This window comes from Pan troglodytes, chromosome 10 (genome assembly GCF_028858775.2).
Source record: "Pan troglodytes isolate AG18354 chromosome 10, NHGRI_mPanTro3-v2.0_pri, whole genome shotgun sequence".
Lineage (NCBI taxonomy): Eukaryota > Metazoa > Chordata > Mammalia > Primates > Hominidae > Pan > Pan troglodytes.
Genome location: NC_072408.2, coordinates 29,800,263 through 29,821,998, shown reverse-complemented (window position 1 = coordinate 29,821,998; position 21,736 = coordinate 29,800,263). Strand labels below are relative to the sequence as shown.

Below are 21,736 nucleotides of genomic sequence, written 5' to 3'. Positions count from 1 at the left end.
CCTCAGGACCCCATCCGCAAAGGGTCCGTCCAGTCTACTTTCCTACTCTCTCTGCAGCTGCCACCAAATCACACTCCCTTTTGGGAGTTTTCTTTCCATGAGTCTGAATGGTATTGATTGCTTCTAGAACCCCTTCCCTTTCTTTCTTAAAGAAAGGTGTTATTTCCTGGATTGTCTTTGACCCCTCCAGTGTGGTTTGGGTGACACTCCTATGTGTAGCAATAGCATCAAAGCATTACGTTATTCACCCACCTCTCTCAAAGGACTAGGCAGCTTTTTTTGAAGAGCTCTTATTTGTCTTTGTATCCTAGTGCCTTATTACAGGGCCTTGCCCATAGTAGCTCAGTAAATGTTTGCTGGATAAATTGAATGAAGCATACATACCCTTTTCAAGAATTTAGTTGCTAGTTGTTACGAGTAAAAATACCTGAGATTACCAAGGTGTTTACAAAGTCTTACTGTCTCTACATACATTTTAACTTTCTCTTAAGGTGGTAAATGAAAGTATGGCCGGACTTTGCCCTTCGGCTTTTATCTCTGCCCCCCCCCCCCCAACACACACACACACACACACATCAGGAAAAAATGAGAGCATTTAATGAAGCCTTAGCCACAGAACATTGTTAAAGAAATGCAGTTTTGTAACATTGGTTCATTACCAATTACTTTTCTTAGAGGGACTGAGGTGGGAAATTGTACTAGGTGTGTTAGATCTGTGCTTCTCTAACTTTAATCACCTGGGAATCATCTTACAATGCAGATTCTGATTCAGCAGATCTGACAGGAGCCCTGGATTTGCCATTTCTCAGCAGCTCCTAATGAAGCTGGGGTTTTTTGGTCATAGACCACATTTCAAGCAACAGGGTGTTAGAGTGCTACATTAGCATAAACAAAAAAACCGACTCCTTCATTTTTCAGACTGGAAAACTATGGCCTTAGGGAAGTTAAGTGACTGACAAAGAATCACAAATAGCGAGTGTTAGAGATGGGCGGAAAATCCAACCCATCTGGCTCCCAGGACAATGGTCTTGTAAAATGTAAATTCTGATAAAATGGTCCTTGAAAATGATTTTTTAGCCTGATTTATTGTTTCTGACTTCCTAGTTCAACTTGGAAAATAGTTTCCAAAATTCCTGTTGAATTTCTCTCCCTTTATTCCTGAGGGCAGAACTCCAAAACTCCATCTTCTCTAGCAATTTGCAAATGATAGAACGTTACAACTGGTGACACCTAGGAGCATACTTAATTTAACTCTTTTGGTAGAAGTTGGAAACCTGAGATCCAGAGACATGCAATGACCTAAGATATATGAAGGCATCAAGAACAGTGCTAGGGACAGAGTAGGTGTTCAGTACAATGTTACCGAACTCATTAAAATATTCATGTGTCAGGCTCTGGGCTATCTTCTAAAGCTTCTTGGAAGTAAAGAGTTATATTTTTATTTGCTTAGTAAGCCCATCTTTTCAAAAGGCAAAGGTAAACTTGAACTGACATATCCAAATAACCCAAGTCATAAACACCAAATTAGTGAAATTTTGCAGCAGAATAGAAATAACACAAGTTGGATTCTTTATAAGATCAAGTTGGGGAGGTTCTAGCTGACATGGGATTGTCTTTGAATACATAGAATGTTTTTGAATTTATGTAAATGTGTGCAAAATATGATGAAAGAGTTAACATGGCGATACACTGCATGAAAAACTTTCAATTCAAGAACACTGGTTCTAGATCTCTTTTGGGGCTAATGGATTGTTGAAAATCTGTTGAAAGCTAAATGTCATCTCCCCAGAAAAGTGTTCATATGCGTTTACACCAAAAAGTTCATCTAATTTAGGGAGACTATAGACCCTGGGTTAAGAATCCCAGAAACAGATCCTTTCCTTAATTTTGTTCTTGTCTTTCTGTATATGTAGGAGAAAAAAATGCAGTGTAAGAAGCATTGGAAGAGGTTTTTATCTGAGCTTGAAGTTTTACTACTGTGAGTATGTTTTCTCTGGAATTTCCTCCTCTTTGTGCCTGGGTTTCATCTCTGTTCATTTTTTATTTTACAGCACAGAGCTTGGCGTGACATGTAATAAATTTGGGTTGGATGTTAGAACTTCGAATAAATTTTGATATCTGCTTTAGTATATTCCTTAAAGTACATTTTAAAATAGATCATTTACATAATTCACTTGAACATATTTTAACAGGAAACTGTCACAAGGAAGTAGGTTAAATCATGTGTGACTAACATGGCTGAATAGTAATTCTTAGAACATTAGAGTGGTCTATATTTCACCATTTCCTCCTTCCTTAGAGAAATTCCAGTCTAGAAGCTGTTTCATCAGTATAACTCTATTCAGGAAGAGAGTTTTAGACAAAGAAATCAAGCGCTTTTGATGTGCATATTATTTTTCTGGAATTCATTCCTGAGTCTGAGAGTCCTTGGAGACAAATTGAAATGACTTCGTTTTCATATACATATTCATATCTGCAGCTGTGCAGCCTTCCTCATTGAAGGCCTCTAACCCTGTAGAGTTCACTTGTCATCCTTTACAAATAGGAAACTTTTTCAGATTTTTTTTTAACCAAGATGTGAAGTCGGGAAGCAGGGAGGAAGCTGAAGAGAGAAGGCATTATACTGAATCCATTTTCTTTTATACTGAAGACCAGAAATCAAAATAGTAGAGGCTAATCATCAAAGCTTACATATCACTTAGTCAATAAAAAATGAAATCCAAAATTGTAATAGTAAAAAGTTTTTACATGTGAGTTTTATTTATTGGCTTATGAAAGTAAGATTCAAACATTGCAAAATTTCAAAAGTACAAAAGCATAGACCAGGAAAAGATTTTCTCCCACCATTATCATCCAGCCACCCAGCTGATCTTTCCAAAGTAACAGTATTACCAGTTCCTTGTATATATTTCCAGAGATATTTTGTGTGTAGGCAAATATGTATTTTGTTTTCTTATTTTTCTCCCTTAACACAAGAGGTGACATGAACACATTGTACACATTGCTTATTTTCATATTCTATTATATTCTATACAGTAGTTTACGTAACCCACTGTTCACAATTTCTTAGATTTGTTCCAATATTTTATTATATGAAATAATGCTGCAACAAGAAAACCTTGTATATATGTTATTTCATACTTATTTGAGTATATCTGTAAAATAAATTCTCATAAATAAAATTATAGTATCAAATGGTTATGTGCATTTTATCATACCAAATTGTCCTCCAATATAAGTTATACCAATTTACTTTCAAAGCAGTCATATGAGAGTGCCTGGTTTTCCATTGTTGCCAACCTAGTATTTATTCTTACCTCTTAATTTTCGCCAATCTGATAGATGAAAATAGTTTATCAGGGTAGCTTTTGAAAAAATATTTAATTGACAAATAAAAATTATATATATTAATGTGTACAATGTGATTTGATATACAGTATGTACACATTGTCTAAAGATCACCACAATCAAATTAATACATCTATCACCACCCATGCTGTACTTTAGATCCCCAGAATGTGTTCATTGTACAATGGAAAGGTTGCCTGCTTTGACCAACATCTGTCTATTTTTCCCAACCCCCAGCCCTTGGTAACTATTTTTCTACTCTCTGCTTCTCTACTTTTGACTTTTTTAGCTTCCACATATAAGTGAGATCATGCAGTATTTGTCTTCTGTGTCTGGCTTATTTTACTTAGCATAATGTCTTCCAGGTTCATCCATGTTGTTGGAAATGGCAGGATTTTCTTCTTTTTATGGCTGAATAATATTCCATCATGTGTGTGTATGTATGTGTGTGTGTGTGTGTGTGTGTGTGTCTCACACTTTATTCTTTATCCATTCCTCTGTCAATGGACATTTAAGTTGTGTCTATGTCTTGGTTACTGTGAATAATGCTGCATTAAACATGAGAGTGCAGATATCTCTTTGAGATACTGATTTTATTTCTTTTACATACGTACCCTGATATGGTTTGGTTCTGTGTCCCCACCCAAATCTCATCGTGAATATACTCCCATAGTTCCCATGTGTTGTGAGAGGGACCTGGTCGGAGATTATTGAATCATGGGGGCAGTTTCTCCCATACTGTTCTTGTGATAGTGAATAAGTCTCACAAGATCTGATGGTTTTAAAAAGGGGAGTTTCTCAGCACATGCTCTGTTCTTTTGTCTGCCGCCATGTGAGATGTGCTTTTTATCTTCCACCATGATTGTGGGGCATCCCCAGCCACATGGAACTGTAAGCCCATTAAACCTCTTTCTTTTGTAAATTGCCCAGTCTCAGGTATGTCTTTATCAGCAGCATGAAAATGGACTAATACATACCCAGAACTGAGATTGTTGGATCTTATGGTAGTTGTATTTTCAGTTTTTTAAGGAACCTCCATTATGGCTGTACCACTTTATATTCCAACCAACAGCATACAAGGACTTCTTTTTCTCCATACCCTCAGCAACTCTTGTATCACTTGTCTTTTTGATAATAGCCATCCTAATAAGTGTGAGGTGATATCTCATTGTGGTTTTGATTTGCATTTTTCTGATGATTAGTGATGTTAAGCATCTTTTCATATACCTCTTAGTCATTGGTATGTCTTCTTTGAAAAACTATCTCTTTGGGTCATTTGCCCATTTTTATCAGGTTATTTGCTTTTTTGCTATTGAGTTGTATGAGTTCCTCACTATTTTGTATCTTAACACCTTATTAGATATATGGTTTGCAAATATTTTCTCCCATTCCATAGGTTTCCGTTTCATTTTGTTGATTGTTTCCTTTGTTGTGCAGAAGCTTTTTAGTTTGATATAGTTCCACTTGTTCATTTTTGCTTTTGTCACCTATGCTTTTGGTGTCATAGCCAAAAAATCATTGCCAAGACCAGTGTCAAGGTAAATTTTCCCTATGTTTTCTTCCAGATTTGTATGGTTTCAGATCTTACATTTAAGTATTTAATCCATTTTGAGTTAATTTTTGTATATGGTGTAAGACAAAGGTCCAATTTTATTATTTTGTATGTGGGTATTCAGTTTTCCCAACACCATTTATTGAAGATAATTTTCTTCTTCTGTTGTATATTCTTGGTGCCCTTTTCAAAGATTAGTTGATGATATATATGTAGGTTTATTTCTGTTATTTTTTTTTAAATTCTATTCCATTGGTCAATGAGTCTGTTTTTATGCCGGTGCCATACTGTTTTTATTACTATAGCTCTGTAATATAGTTTGAAATCAGGAAGTGAATGCCTCTGGCTTTGTTCTTCTTTCTTAAACTCACTTACTGTTTTGGGTCTTTCATGGTTCTATATAAATTTTAGCATTTTTCTTCTATTTTTGTGAAAAACGGCATTGGAATTTTGATAGAAATGTGTTGAATGTGTAGCTCACTTTGAGTAGTATGGACATTTTAACAATATTAATTCTTTCAATTCAGGTATGTAATGCATCTTTCCATTTATTTGTGTCTTCTTCAGTTTCTTTCATCAGTGTCCTATAGTTGTTAACGCACAAAATTTTCACCTCCTTGGTTAAATTTATTCCTAAGTGTTTTATTCTTTTTAATGCTGTTGTAAATAGGATCATTTCCTTAATTTCCTTTTCAGATTGTTCATTGTTAGCATATAGACACATAGTTGATTTTTATATGTTGATTTTGTATTATGCAACTTTTCTGAATTTGTTTATTGTTCTAACAGTTTTTTTGGTGGAGTCTTTTGGGTTTTCATCATGTCATCTGCAGACAGAGCCACCTTTAACTTCCACCTTTCCAATTAGGATGCTTTTATTTCTTTTTTATTGCCTAATTGCTCTGGCTAGGACTTCCAGCTCTATCTTGAATAGAAATGGAAAGGGTGGGCACACTTATCTTTTTCCTGAACTTAGAGGAAAAGCATTCAGCTTTTCACTGTTAAGGTATGATGTTAGCTGTGGGTTTGTCATATATGGCATTTATTACATTGAGATACATTCCTTCTATACCTAATTTGTTGAGAGTTTTTATCATGAAAGGATGTTGAATTTTATCAAATGCTTTTGCATTTGTTGAGATGGTTTTGTGATTTTTATTTTTCAGTCTGTTAATATGTTGTATCATTTACATATTTGCACATGTTGAACCATCCTTGCTTCTCAGGGATAAGTCCTGTTTGACTCTGGTATTTCCCTATTAATGTTCTGTTGAAGACTGGGCACAGTGGCACATGCCTGTAATCCCAGCACTTTGGGAGACCAGGAAGGTGGGTTACCTGAGGTCAGGAGTTCAAGACCAGCCTGGCCAACATGATGAAACCCCATCTGTACTAAAAATATAAAAATTAGCCAGGTGTAGTGGTGCACGCTTGCAATCCCAGCTATTCAGGAAGCTGAGGCACAAGAATCGCTTGAACCCGGGAGGCGGAGGTTGCAGTGAGCTGAGATCATGCCACCACACTCTAGCCTGGGCAACAGAGCAAGACTCGATCTCCAAAAACAAACAAACAAACAAACAAAAAATGTTCTGTTGAATTTAGCTTGCTAAATTTGTTGAGGATTTTTGTATCTATGGCCATCATGGATATTGGCATATAACATTTTCTCATTGTGTTCTTATCTGGCTTTGATATGAGGGTAATGCTGGCCTACTAAAATAAGCTTGACAGTGTTCCCTCCTCTTTAATTTTTTAAAAGATTTTGACAGGGATTAGTATTAATTCTTCTTTAAATGCTTGTTAGAATTTACCCAGAATCTCTATGGTCCTGGACTTTTCTTCGTTGGGAGGTTTTTGATTATTTAATCAATCTCCTTGGTTGTTATTGGTCTGTTTAGGTTTTCTATTTCTTCATGATTCAGTCTTGGTGGATTGTATGTTTCTAGGAATCCATCTATTTCTTTTAAGTTTTCCAGATTGTTGGCATACGATAGTTCATAATAGTCTCTTATGATCCTTAGTGTTTCTGTGGTATCGGTTGTAATGTCGCCTCTTTCATTTATATTTTATTTATTTGAGGCCTCTCAAAAAAACAAGTCTCATAGTATCAATTTTTCTGAGAGATATTAATAATCCTTTTATATATTTAAGAGATATATTTTATTTTCTATGAAGTAGCTTATAATATTCCTTACCTATTTTTTAAAATTAGGCTTTTTTTAATGGTTCAAAGGAATACTTTATAATTCCTATTAGAAAATCAGCCTATTTTTATGTTATGAGACGCAAATAATTTTTTACCATACTGTCATTTCATCTTTGCTTATTATAGTTTTGACATGTAGAAATGGTTTTAATATAGGTAATTTCACTCGCGTCCGTGTGAAGAGACCACCAAACAGGCTTTGTGTGAGCAATAAAGCTTTTTAATCACCTGGGTGCAGGCGGGCTGAGTCCAAAAAGAGTCAGCGAAGGGAGATGGGGTGGAGCCGTTTTATAGGATTTGAGTAGGTAAAGGAAAATTACAGTCAAAGGGGGGTTGTTCTCTGGGGGGCAGGAGTGGGGTGTCACAAGGTGCTCAGTGGGGGAGCTTTTTGAGCCAGGATGAGCCAGGAGAAGGAATTTCATAAGGTAATGTCATCAGTTAAGGCAAGGACCGGCCATTTTCACTTCTTTTGTGGTGGAATATCATCAGTTAAGGCAGGAACATGCCATTTAAATATCACTTCTTTTGTGATTCTTCAGTTACTTCAGGCCATCTGGATGTATACATGCAGGTCACAGGGGATGCAATAGCTTAACTTGGGCTCAGAGGCCTGACAGTTAAGTTTATCAATGTTTTCTTTTGCAGATTCCAGATTTTATGTTATAGTTTTTGCCATTAAAAGTTATCATGGTTTGAGGCCAGGCGCGGTGGCTCACGCCTGTAATCCCAGCACTTTGGGAGGCCGAGGCAGGCGGATTATGAGGTCAGGAGATCAAGACCATCCTGGCTAACACTGTGAAACCCCGTCTCTACTAAAAATACAAAACATTAGCCAAGCGTGGTGACGGGCGCCTGTAGTCCCAGCTACTGGGGAGGCTGAGGCTGGAGAATGGCATGAACCCAGGAGGCAGAGCTTGCAGTGAGCCGAGTTCACGCCACTGCACTCCAGCCTGGGCAACAGAGCGAGACTCCGTCTCAAAAAAAAAAAAAAAGTTATCATGGTTTTTGCCATTAAAAGTAAACATTACTTTTTTTTATTTTTATTTTTTTTTTGAGACGGAGTCTTGCTCTGTCACCTAGGCTGGGGTGCAGTGATGTCATCTCAGCTCACTGCAAGCTCTTCCTCCTGGGTTCACGCCATTCTTCTGCCTCAGCCTCCCGAGTAGCTGGGCAAAAACCGCAGTAATTTTTGCACCAATCTAATAAAATAATTCTCCCATTTTTTCCCAGTACTTTCATGGTTTCATTTTTTACATTTATTTGTCTGATCCATTTGTTTGTCTGGTGAGGTGTTTTCTGTGAACTACAACAACAGCTTGTCTAGGTTTCAAAAATTCTATCGGCATTTTTAATGCAATTTTAATAACTTGATAGATTAATCTGGAGAGATTTATAATTTTATAATGTTGGCTATTCCTGGGGTACCATTTTTATTTTGCTAATATTTATTTTGTGTTAGGCCCTGTTTCAAGTGCTTTACATGTGTTAATTCATTAATCCTCATGACCATCCAATGAGATAAATTCTCCTGTTATCTCCATTTTGCAGATGAGGAAACTGAGGTAGATCTTACCTTTTCTATAAGATCCAAGTTATTTCCTAAATCATCTTCTCAGATGTGACTAAGGCAGATGCAGCTTTCTCCTCTTAGAATATACTATCAGAAATGGGATTGGGAGAGAAGCCCCTAAGTAAACAGACAATTTCAATAATCTAATTTAAGTGATAAGATGAGGAAATACAGAGCACAGAGGAGGGAATGATAACTTGGGGGATGAGCAGCAGAATAGGTTTCTTGATAGAAATAATATCTAAGCTGAGACCTGAAGGATGAGGTTTCTTTAGTTTAATATTAAGGGAATTACCTTAAACAGAATTGTAAACTCCATAGAATGTGGCTTCTGATTCCTTTTTTCCCTCCTTTCTCGAGGGAAGGGGAAAAAGCTAATAATTTTTGTGGACCTGGCTTTTGGCTTAACCTTTTATTTCATTTTCATAAGAACCTTGGAAATAGATGTTTTAATTACTGATTACAGTTAAAGGAACAGGCTCAGAGCGATTAAATAACTTGCCCAAGTTAACACAGCTGTTAAAAAGACCAGAGATTCAATCCCAGGTTAGTTGTTCAAGTCTGTTTACCACACCATGGGGTCTGCATCATTTTGTCTGAACAAGGCACTCAGAACGTTTGCTGAAGTGATTTTAGAAGGTATCAGATCTGCTAACCTTCTGATGTATATAATCTAAAACCCTACTGATTTAAAAATTTGTAGCAAAAGGTTGGGTGGCATGGGTCCATAGGTACAAAACCAGCAAACTTTCTCCAAGGTATCTCCATGTTCCATACCTTGGTAACCTCTAAAGTATCCGTTTTTCTGTTTGATCAGTAATACTTAAAAATAAACACATGTTCTTTTCTCCTCTCTGAGCAAGAGAGTAGAGCACCAGGCCGTGGCTCTGTCTATCTGATGTCCACTATCTACTGCCTTCCAAAAGATTTGTCTCTCTGAATTGTTTTAAGTTGCAGGAGAACCAACCAGGTATACACCGACTGTGAAATACACTACCTCAATTTCCTTTCAATCCACTGCTTTTCATTTCATAGATATAGTTGGAATCATAATAGGTGTAGGGATATTGTATCACAGAAGACTTTGATATATTTAAAAATAAAAACTTCTCTGTGTGTATTGTGTGTGTGTGTATGTATACATACACACACACACACGCTTCCTTCCTTGAAGTAAGAGGAAGAAAAGGAATCAGAATCCCCCTCCCCCGCCACATACACACAATATATGTAGGAATGTGTGTGTTTATAGGAAAATTTTGCTACTGCAGAAATGAATAATAGGTTTTTATAAATAGAATCATTTTTACAGATTTATTTTAATATCCCCAAGCCTGCCCAGAACACAGTAGATGTCCCATAAGTAATTTTTGAATTAAACCGAGTTCACAGTATGTGTGAATTTCACATTTTATATTTCATAGTTGTTACCTGGGCTCATAGTGATGGCACACACAATCAAGGAATAGAGTTTTTGTTAATAAGCTAATAAATAATTATTAGGAAAAAAAAAGCCTGAGAAATACATACTACACTGACATAGAAATCTGTGATTTAAAATCAATGGTATGTTCTCAACATCAAACATTACTAGTCATATGGATTTAGACAATAATGCAAGCTTTGTGAAGACACTGACATCTCTTTTCAGCTGTGTAGCTGGTATCTAGCACAGTAGCTGACATAGTAGTGCTCAATAAGTGGATGAATGAAAATGGTCTTTATTCTTATGTTTTGGTGACTTAAACTTATATACTTAAATAAATCAAGCTAACAATTTTAGTTGCACTGTTTTTACTTAATAAGTCATGTTGTCTTTCATACTGATAAAAATAAGTTAATATTGAATGGTGTTGTCTATCTTTTGTAAACTTTCCAACATTACAAATCTTTAAAAATCTTTATTTTTTGAAATTTTCCGCCTTATATTTGGATGTTTTATTTATATTTACATGATTACAGTCAGCCAAAAGCAGTAACTAGTATTTGTTAGAATTTTTTTTTTTCTTTTTTGAGGTGGAGTCTCGCTCTTGTCGCACAGGCTGGAGGGTAGTGGTGTGATCTTGGCTCACGGCAACCTCCGCCTTCCGGTTCAAGCAATTCTCCTGCCTCAGCCTCCCGAGTAGCTGGGATAACCAGGTGCTCACCACCATGCCCAGCTAATTTTTGTATTTTTAGTAGAAACGGGGTTTCACCATGTTGGCCAGGCTGGTCTCAAACTCCTGACCTCAAGTGATCAGCTAGCCTCTGCCTCCCAAATTGCTGGGATTACAGGTTTGAGCCACTGCACCTGGCCGTTAGAACTCTTTAGACCAATTTGGAAAGCAAATCTGTGTCTGTACCCAATGTGTCCGGCCGAATTTATATTCTGCTTTAGGCCTATTCCCCATCCCACCTTACTACCCCCACACCAGTGTGTTGTTCATTTCCTGTCTGAATAAGCAATTTTATGGCTTTAAAACATCTTTTGTTTCAAGGTTTCATCACCCAAACATACTAGAGTTGGCTGCATATTTTACAGAGACTGAGAAGTTCTGTCTGGTTTATCCATACATGAGAAATGGAACACTTTTTGACAGATTGCAGTGTGTAGTAAGTTCTATCTATTATTCTGTCTGATCCTCTGACCCCTTGAATCCCTGGGAGAGCTGCTGAAACCGTCTGGGAGAGTTGGGAGGCAAGATGTGTTTGCATGAGGGGAAAGCCAAGAATGGGTTTCCCAAGGAAGCAGTACTTCTTGGATTAATTTCTTACTTTTAGAAGGCTGAGCAAATACCTGAGTTAACGTGTTCTGTGCAACATTTTGGTAACCATGTTGGGTTCTTACTCATTATATGGTAAGAACCCAGCAAATCTTTTGGCAACCATGTTATATTATATTTGATTCTGTACCTCCAGTGAGTTGGCATCAACTACTCTTATTCCTTAAATAATTTTAATTTGTATAACTTTATTAAAGTATCCTTCAATACAAAGGATCACCGTAGCAGTGACACAGACTCTAAAGAGAAAGAGGCAGCCTGGACAACATAGCCAGATTCTCGCCTCTACTAAAAAAATAAATAGGCTGGGCGCAGTGGCTCACGCCTGTAATCCCAGCACTTTGGGAGGGCGAGTTGGGCGAATCACAAGGTCAGGAGTTCAGGACCAGCCTGAACAACATGGTGAAACCCCATCTCTACTAAAAATACAAAAATTAGCCAGGCAGCTGTGATCCCAGCTAATCAGGAGGCTGAGGCAGGAGAATCACTTGAACCTTGGAGACGGAGGTTGCAGTGAGCCGAGATTGCACCATTGCACTCCAGCCTGGGTGACAGAGCGAAACTCTGTCTTAAATAAATAAATAAATAAATAAATAAATAAATAAATAAATTGCTGGTCATGATGGCACATACCTGTCCCAGCTACTTCAGAGGCGGAGGCAGGAGAGTTGCTTGAGCCCAGGGACATGGAGGCTGTAGTGAGCTATGATTCTGCCACTGTACTCCAGCTTGGGTGACACGGAGTGAGACCTTGTCTCAAAAAAAAAAAAAAAAAGAGAGAGAGACAGAGAGAGGGGGAGAGAGAAGGAGGTTGAATAAATGTCATGATTCCTCGTTAGATGTCTTTGGAGGTTAAGTTTAAAAATTGATTCCAAATAGGTTGTTTCAGTTAGGATGAGAATAAAAGCAGATTGTCTCAATTACTCATACTGTTGTACCACAAGTAACTTAAAAATCTTATTTAATGAACTTTTAAGCAGTGTTACCTTACTAGCTATGTTTTGTTTAAGCTAATATTGAGAAGTATTGAGTATTTTCGTTGTCTATAAAAGAGGCCTAGAACTGTCATCAGTAGCAGAAGGAAACCCATCTGGAATTAAAAATAGGTTTTGGAAAACCAAAACGTTGATTCACCCACCTCACCCCACCTTGCTATCTACTTCTATTCTGGTGTATGTCTGCGTAATGAATACATAGGTAGTTTTTACTCAGAAAGTGCAACCAAACCAATTGCTGTTGTCGTTTTAGGGTGACACGGCCCCACTCCCTTGGCACATTCGAATCAGTATATTAATAGGAATATCCAAAGCCATTCACTACCTGCACAACGTTCAACCATGCTCGGTCATCTGTGGCAGTATATCAAGGTAAATTATTCCAGAGCTTTTGGTTATACCTGAAAGCTTCTTTTATCCTCACATGTGAGTCATACTTCACACTATTCTCTGCTGTAGTTCTCCTGGTATGTATGTGTGTGTGTTAAGAATTCTCATCTAGGTATTTAAAAATCCTATATTTTTATTAATGAAAATGTGTCTACCAAATTTAAAAAGCTATATGTATGTTGCCAAAAAGAGAGTTTACATTATCTTTGGTAATTATTAATGAACAATGTAGGATAGACAATTCTGTGTACAGATGGTCCCAATTTATGATGATTCAACAAAATGATTTTTTTTACTTTACAATGGCACGAAAGTGATATGTATTATGTAGAAATCATACTTTGAGTATCCCCATACAATCATTCTGTTTTTCACTTTCAGTACAGTATTCAATGAATTGCATGAGGTAGTCAACACTTTATTATAAAATAGCCTTAGCACTAGATGATTTTACCCAACTGTAGGCTAATATAATTGTCCTGAGCACATTTAACATAGGCTGGGCTAAGCTGGGATGTTCGGTAGGTTAGGTGTATTAAATGCATTTTCGACTTACCATGGGTTTGTCAGGATGTAACCTCATAAGTTGAGAAGCATCTGTATTTTAGTAATTATTAATGGCACTTTGTGAAATGAACCTGTATTTATCTACTTTTTTTAAAACTGAAGTTTAAAGAAAAATTAAGCAACTTAAATGGGGATTCCTAGCAAGCTGGCAGTAGTAAATAGCAATAAAAATTGTTTGTCCTTGAGTCTCCAGTGTCTTGCTCATCCTACTGAGCCTGCTGTCTCATAACTTTATATATTAACCTATGACAAGCTAAGCAGCAACCCCAATGTTCATTTTTGAGACATGAGAAAATTAGAAGCAACATCTCCCACATTTCTTCTTCTAGACATAAAGAATCATTCACCCAGAGTAGATACCCCCGTCGGTGAATTTTTTTCTATTTGCCCTTTATCTTCAACCTGTCCAAAAGTACATGAATACACCTTTGCTGAATATCAAGGAAGACTGAATTTAAAAGGCTGCTGCTGCTTCTGAACCATTTCCCAGTATCTTGAAAAAAACTTGTAGTATGCTTTTGACTTGGGCAGAAAAGGAGCTGATTGCTTACTTGTTTTTCTGATGAAATGAACTCCATAGGAAAAGACTCTAGGTTTTACTTAGTTCTAGAGGGGCGGGGTGACCTACCCATAGACGTCTGTGCCTGTTGCAGTGTGGCAATCCAGCAACTGCTAATGGCTTTGTAGAATCAGCATAAAATTAATGCACACTTATGGGACCTGAATATAGAGGGACCATGAGGGTCTTCAGTCAGTGGAGTTATCCGTTGGAATTGCTTTCAAAGGGCTGAGGTGGCCACCCACAACCTAAAACAATCCCTCCTCCACTCAGCTTGCAACCAACACTGAGCACACTAAGTGCTCAAATATATGTTTTACTGAGTAAATAAATATCTGGAATGTTGCTAAACATATTTGTCCTTTGGTTTAAACTTAAAATAAGTATTAGCTTATTTTAAATCCCCAAGCAGTAATAGATTAATTTTATTAAGTTTCCTTTTGTGTGACTGAGTTCATCAAATCCTTTCCTGAATGCAGAGTTTGAAGAAGAAAGAAAAGAGAAGGTGTTGGGGTTTTGGCTCTTGATGGGAGATGGGGACAGAGGGTCACTAACTGAAGCAAAGGGAGCATCAGGGCAGGGAGGGAGGCAGAGGCAAGCTCTGCCCATGTCCCGTTCTTTTTCACAGCTGAAACTGGACAAGGTGATTTGGATGTGCCTAACAGTGTCTCTCTGCTGGTATTTGGTGAGAGCACAGGCTTTGGGCCCTCATTTCCACTTTCTCACTGTTGGTTCGTGTCTTCAGGTAGGTCCAGGAAGCGGGCTCAGAAGCACAGATTTACCTGCAGGAGGTTTTTAAGGGAGGGCTCTCAGGGACAGCAAATGAAGCGAGGAAAGGAAAAAGGCAGGATTGGGCAGCTGGAGAGGTTGAGTTGGGATATTATTGTCATAGAGGCCTCAGTCCATGCCATGGGGAAGCACTGAAGCTGGGGTGGCGCATCAAAGACATCCCAGAGGCAGGCAGGGCACTCTGAGCTTTGCACCCCTGCATCTGACCAGCCCTCTTGTGGAGCAGTAATGTGGCTGGGTGAGGCAGCTCCCTTCTACCAAGACAGTTCCCAGACTGTGGCTCAGCTGTGAGCCATCTTTAGCCAACTCTTACTGCTGGGGAACCAGAGCCTCCCTGGAACCCAAGGAGGGAGCCAAGTAGGGTGGGGAAGGACAAGGTGGGGAAGGAAGGGGTCGGGGGGCGGCGTGGAGTCATGGTGGGAGAGTGCACCATGGCAGCCACCACAGCTATGAAGGAAGATTTGACAGGACAGAGTTCTGAAAAATGTGACTCGAAGATTTTTCTTTTTCACATGTTTGCTCCCCACCCTCCTCCCATCCTTTTCTCTTAGCTCAGTGTCCCCTAATGTTTAAATCAGAGAGACCTTCCACTTAAAATGCGATTCTGAGCAAATTGCTTAATGTCTCTAAGCCTCAATCTTCCTCTCTGCAAAATGTTAGTAGTAGAATAATAGCTTCTATCTCCTAGGGTTAAATGGCATAAGGTCCTTGGCAAAGAGCACATACATCTTCAGTGGTAATTCCTGTCCTGACTGGTTGAGAAGTGGTGGGAGTGGCACAGTGACAGAGGCCAAGTAGTGTGGTGACCAATCAGTCTTTTTACTTAACACTCTTACCTCTATCGTCAATTTATAGTGTTTGAAAAGTGGACCCACTGACTAAGCTCTAGTTTAAGAAAAATTACTTCTCTGTTAATATGTTTACTGGCCAGGTGTGGTGGCTCACATCCGTAATCCCAGCACTTTGGGAGGCCAAAGTGGGCCAATTACGTGAAGCCAGGAGTTCGAGACCAGCTTGGCCAACATGGTGAAACCCCATTCTCTACTTTAAAAAAAAAAGTGTTTATTAAATATCTTGACAATCCCATTCATCTTACTTCACAAATATTTATAGAACATCTGTTGTGTGCAGAGCATTGTGTTAGACCACAGTGGGAGAGACAGTGATGATAATAGTCTTGTCCTTGAAGGTTCAACCTGGTGATCAGAAAGATAACACAAACACAAAATGTGTAGTGCAATGGTAACTATGCCCACTGAGTGGTTGGTCTGAGAAGGCTTCCTCTCGTTAGAGAGTTCCAAGCCAAGTCTTGGAAAAAGTGGGTCATTGCAGTGGATTGGTTGAAAGAAGCGGAGAGAATATTCCTGGTGGAGGCAATAATTTGTTCAAAGGAACAGAGTAAAGAATTGCCACGTATATAGTAAAAGCAAGAGAAATCAGTTGGTTGGAAAAGAAAGGACAAGGTTGGAGAATAAGATAAGGTGAGACTACAGAAGAATGAGGACTGTGGTGAGCAGGGGATGGAATGCAGCTTTGGATTCTGACTAGGCTGAGGAACTAGGTTTGACAAGCTGGGCTCTAGTGAAAGTCTGCAGCTTGTCTAGGATATAGGTGGAAACGGAAAGGTTCTAGAGTCTCTTAGGTGGTCTCACAACTTAACAGGAGGCCAGTTCTTCCAGGTCACTATCCCAGGAACTTGTCTGGATGTGCAGAACTATAAAAATCATTTAAGCAACACTGCTAGACAGAATGCCCAACAGGTAACAAAGATACAGAGTACCCAGAGAGATCTGATCAGAAACAAGAATATTATGGAAGAGACAAGGCTTGAAATGCATCTAGCAATGTATTTTATATTTTACTTGGTGGTGGGGCTGCTGACAATTGTTGCCTTTCTGAGTGTTCCAAAGAGTTCAAGGACTTCAATGTAACCCATCCATAGAATGTGCCCACCCAGGCATGTGTCAGGGTATGGAGATCCATGGCTGTGGGCATTTGTTTGAGAACTGTGGTTTCACAAGGGCTCATCAACGTGTCCCTGCCTGTTCCAAAGCAAATCAGTCCCTTCCACAGCCATTGAACTTTTGGCCTTTCTGCTGAGCCTGCCAGCAAAGATGTTAATTAGTGCCAACTATAACAGTAGATTTCCCCCTCGTGTTTGGTGATATGCACACCTGTTCTCTAGAAGCTGGAATGAAACTAACTCAGTTCATTTGGGCCACTGAACACCTGTCAGATGGTAATGACAGTCAGTCCCCAGCAGCCTCGGCCAGATGTGATTGGCTGACCTAGATTACCCTCCTGAATCTCTTTTAAATGAATCCTCCACTGTGCTCTAAACCTAGGCCTCCCTGAGTGTTGGTCCCTCTGTGTGTAGCTCAGTGCTTTTAGGACTGAGCTGTCCAAATCCCTGCCTGTTTTGCCTTTGTCATATTAATTTTCTAAATCTATGTAAGGGAAGATAGCTTCTAGGAGGGATGCAGTTTTATTGTACGGCTTTGATAATTGGCTGAGAAAAGGACATCTCAAAATCTGTGTTAAACAGTGGACTTTTCCCTGAGTAATTCAGGGCTCTGTTTTTATTGGAGGAGTGAACAATGGAAGATGCTGTTACCTTTATTTTCTTTTCTGTATTTGGGCTTCAGAGTGATGAGTCACAAAAGACTTTATCCTAACCCTTTGATATTATTATTATTATTATTATTTTTAAAAAGCCAAAATTTCAGCAACTTTTATTGACTACCTTTTAAAAGCCCTATGCTGCTGTTTTACAAGGCATAATAGACCAGCTCATTTGGTCAAAGCATTCTACATCATTAGTTTGAACTAACTTTTACTGAAACAGCTACAGCATCAAAAGACTTAAGGCAAATTGGAATTCATAGAAAAGGATAAGACACTTCACACTGCATTGAAAGAAAGACAGGCCGGGCGCGGTGGCTCACGCCTGTAATCCCAGCACTTTGGGAGGACGAGGCGGGCGGATCACGAGGTCAGCAGATCGAGACCATCCTGGCTAACACGGTGAAACCCCGTCTCTACTAAAAATACAAGAAATTAGCCGGGCATAGTGGCGGGCGCCTGTAGTCCCAGCTACTTGGGAGGCTGAGGCAGGAGACTGGCGTGAACCCGGGAGGCGGAGCTTGCAGTGAGCCGAGATTGCACCACTGCACTCCAGCCTGGGCGACAGAGCGAGACTCCGTCTCGGAAAAAAAAAAGGCCGGAAAGCTAAGAAGAGAGACACTGACGGCAACACTGAATCACAGCAACACTCGCACTGCAAGCACAGAACACCATGGGTGAAGTCGGACTAGTTAAACTTCAGAAAGCCCATTTCATACAGCTGGAAAAAAAAAACACAGATTAAACACAAAATGAACAAAACCACAAAAATCCGGTCATGCACTTGGATAAGTCTTCATGGTCTTTGTGCATACCCAGAAAATTGAAGTTTTCTTTTCTTTCTTTTTTTTTTTTTTTTTGCATCATAACATTTGATAAAAATCTGTTTGTTTGTTTATTTTACTAAAATAAACCTGTTCGGGGGAACAGCTACTAGATGAATTTAAGGGTTTTATGCACCTTATAGAACTTATAGCAAAAATAGTTTTAGTTGATTTCGTTATAAATAACGTTTTCAAGAACTTGTGCAAAATTGTCAATAATTTCCTAAAGCACAATTGATCAGAAAAATCCATGATTGTTCAGCCTTCACACCCTTATTCATGTAAGAACACCTTTCTGTACATCTCACAGTTACTTATTAGGTTGAAAGGTATATGGAGAATGGTCATTAGACGTCTCGACAGCCACCTGCTGTTGACCACTTGCCTCCTCAACAGGAGCCGCTGTCGTCTGCATATGTTCATACTGTGGCAAGTAGGCTCCTTGCATAGCTGACGTTGCAGGCATGTATGTTCCCGTGCTGCCTAGTGACAGATGACTCATCTGCTGGGCCAGAGGGCTGATCATTGATGCGGGCTGTAGTGACATGGTGTGCTCCATTGAGGGAGTTAACACGGCACCGGGGTGCTGTAGAATATATGGTTGAGGTTGCGTCCAAGAAGGACTTTGCACCTGGTAGGCAGATACAGGAGATACAATATAGGGTGTAATAGAAGTTTGAGTGATCATTCGGTTTGTAGCAATACTGTATGGTGAAGGATAAAATCCGTTTTGTATAGCAGCTGTAGTTGGGTCGTAAGTAAGTGTCATTCCAGTAAGTCTCACCTCTCCTTCTCTATGCCATGGTCTTCCATTAGGGATGTATTTGTTTGGGTTCTGTCTCTTTTTCTGTCCTCCATCAGAAAACTTACACAATAAAGGTTCTGTGGGGGCAGAAACTCCTGGTGGTGTCTTAATAAATTTTCCATTAAAATGACCAGTAACAGCTTCACATTTTTCTGTTGATTCCGTCCTAGCAAAGCCAACACCACGACTTGTACCACTGGCATCACATAGTATCCTTGTAGAAATAACTTGTCCAAATGGTTTGAGCATATTTTCTAGTTCTTGCTTATCCATGGAGAGTGGCAAATTAGAAATGTAGAGGTTGGTAGGATCTTGTTCCTGTTGCTTTGCCATTTGAGCTTGAACCCCACTGGCCTTCAGGGCAGACACAGCTTTTTGAGCTGCTGCAGGGCTGTCAAAGTCGACAAAACCATAACCTTTGCATTTGTTCGTTGTCTTATGCAAAATTGCCTTTGTGGAGACTATTTTCCCATATGGTTGACAGAGCTTCACCAGGTCCTGGTCGGTGGTGTGGGGAGGCAGTCCTCGGATATAGAGGTTCGTTTTGCTGAGCTGATCCCATCCTGAGTTGCTGCTGCTGCTACTGTTGTTATTACTGCTGGTGGTGCTGGGACTGGGAGGGGCCATGGGGTGGGCTGGGACCAGAGACTGCTGCTTGCGATAGGGCGTCCGGCAGTTGCTGCTGCCCCCGGGGTTGCCACTGCTGCTGGGGAAGATCATCGCTGCGGGCGGCGGCGGCGGGCGCGGGCGCGGGGCAGCCTGGGCGCGGGGCAGCCTCGCCGCGAGGGGGAGGACGCAAGGAGGGGGCCGGCCGGGCCCGGGGCCGAGGCAGCTTTGGGAACTCCCTCTCGCCGCGCGGCGGCGGCCGGCGGGGGCTGCAGCTCCGCGCTGACTTCCCCTCCGCCCACGACCTCCGCACTCGCCTAAAAGTGCGGCGCGGCGCGGGGCGAGACTCGAGCAGCTCGGGCAGCCGCCGCTCTGCGTGCCATGGACGGGAGTTCGCGCGCGGAGCTGGCGGCGTCGCCGACTCTCCCGGCGGCAGCGGAGGAGCAGCGCCGATATTATTAAGTTATGTTTTTAAATAGTATGAAATAGCATGAAACAATGTATATAAAGTGAGATTAAGTGGAAAAGACCAAATTAAAGTAGCGTATAGTATATAATTATAACTTTGTATAACTACAAATTCATGCATTAAAAAAATATTAAAAGTAAAATATACCGAAATATCAACAACGTTTTGTTTGGTTGGAGAACCTATAGCTTATTTTTCAATGGCTTATTTTTTTACTTCTTTATGTTCTTTAGATTGTATTTAAAGAAGTATGTTCTAGTCTAACAATAACATAAAATTTATTAGACAAAAATAACTTGGCGTCAGACCTTACTGTCTCAAACCAATTAATTGGAAAAAGTTCCAAAAGACAGTCTCAAGTTACTAAATGAAATCCTTATCAGTTCAATCATTCTCTGTAATTAATTTTATCAGTAAAGAAGCTTGATAATCTGTCATTTTTATGGTTTTAAAATAGTTTTTAAAATGAAAGTTGGAAAATCATTATTCAGCAGCCTGGTGCCCACAGTGTGAATAACATCTTTTGTCTAAAGCAAAGTGAAATGGTTCTCATGTCTTCAGCAGGGAGGAGGGAGGATGAGGATGTGGATGTGGGAAGACCACCAGAAGTCTGGGTTCAGGCCGGGTGAGGTGGCTCACACCTATAATCCTAGCACTTTGGGAGGCTGAGATAGGCAGATCACTTGAGGTCAGGAGTTTGAGACCAGCCTGGCCAACATGCTGAAACCCCATCTCCACTAAAAATACCAAAAAAAAAAAAAAAAAAAAAAAAAAAAAAAAATTAACCAGGCATAGTGGCGTGTGCTTGTAGTCCCAGCTAGTCTGGAGGCTGAGGCAGGAGAATTGCTTGAACCCAGGAGGTGGAGGTTGTAGTGAGCTGAAATTGCATCACTGCACTACAGTCTGGGCGACAGAGCAAGACTCCGTCTAAAAAAAAAGAAAAAGAAAAAGAAATCTGAGTTCAGACCCAGGTCTTGTTTCTCTTTCTGTGGCCAGAGAGTGGCCAGAAGTTTTCACACTTGCACATTCGGAGCCAACCAAGACAGTCTTAAGGTGACCTCTTGTTGCTGTCAAATTCTTTGACATTACACCTGCCTATTTTTGTACTGGGCTCTGTACTCACGAGTCTAGGACTGTTACAGGAGAACGTGACCCTGTATTCTCTTAAATCCTGGCCAAACTTTACCCTGATCAGCTTCCAAATCAGAATGAGGTCAGATATGTTTAGGGAGGTGCCTCCAGCCACCTGCCCACTCTGGAGCAGGTTTTAGTCAAAGTTCTGAAATGCCTGTTTTTCTGAAACACCCTCTCCCTAGTCTTTCATCTGTCCTTCCCCTTCTTTACCAGCCACCCTAGCGATCTCGTTGTTGTCCCTGTCTCTCATCACTGGTTAAGAGTGTGGCCTTTGGGGTCACATAGATCTCAGTACAAATCCCTACTCCTCTACTTTCTGGCACTGTGATCTTGGGCAAGTCGCTTAATCCCCTGAGGCTCAGTCTCTTACCTCATCTGGAACTGGGGTGACAGTGCTCCACCTTCTCCCAGCATTGTGAGGAGGAAGTGAGGTGATAGACTGAAAGCACAACCCAGGCCTGGCAATGAGCTGTAATTATCCCCCCACAATGTGAGAAAAGTGCTTCATCCAACCTGTACTTGAACCCTTGCTGTATGG

The 21,736-nt window shown here is 40.0% G+C and overlaps 2 protein-coding genes across 9 annotated transcripts in view; one reads left to right on the top strand and one right to left on the bottom strand.

The window, feature by feature from the left end:
• The window catches only part of IRAK3 (interleukin 1 receptor associated kinase 3), a 120,620-nt gene that overhangs the window by 82,505 nt on the left and 16,379 nt on the right, over positions 1-21,736 (top strand). For 7 of the 8 annotated variants that reach the window (XM_063786390.1, XM_522458.9, XM_063786387.1 and 4 more), the window contains 3 exons: positions 1,914-1,978; positions 11,154-11,268; positions 12,687-12,805. In XM_063786390.1, the coding sequence (XP_063642460.1) occupies positions 1,914-1,978; positions 11,154-11,268; positions 12,687-12,805 (299 nt within the window). The remainder of the gene's footprint in view (positions 1-1,913; positions 1,979-11,153; positions 11,269-12,686; positions 12,806-21,736) is intronic. The other variant, XM_009424981.5, reaches the window with a different exon arrangement.
• On the bottom strand, positions 15,773-20,834 carry LOC112204986 (RNA-binding motif, single-stranded-interacting protein 1-like). The gene has a single exon (XM_063786391.1). It carries the CDS (start codon positions 19,707-19,709, stop codon positions 18,495-18,497), a length of 1,215 nt encoding a protein of 404 aa, XP_063642461.1. The 5' UTR covers positions 19,710-20,834; the 3' UTR covers positions 15,773-18,494.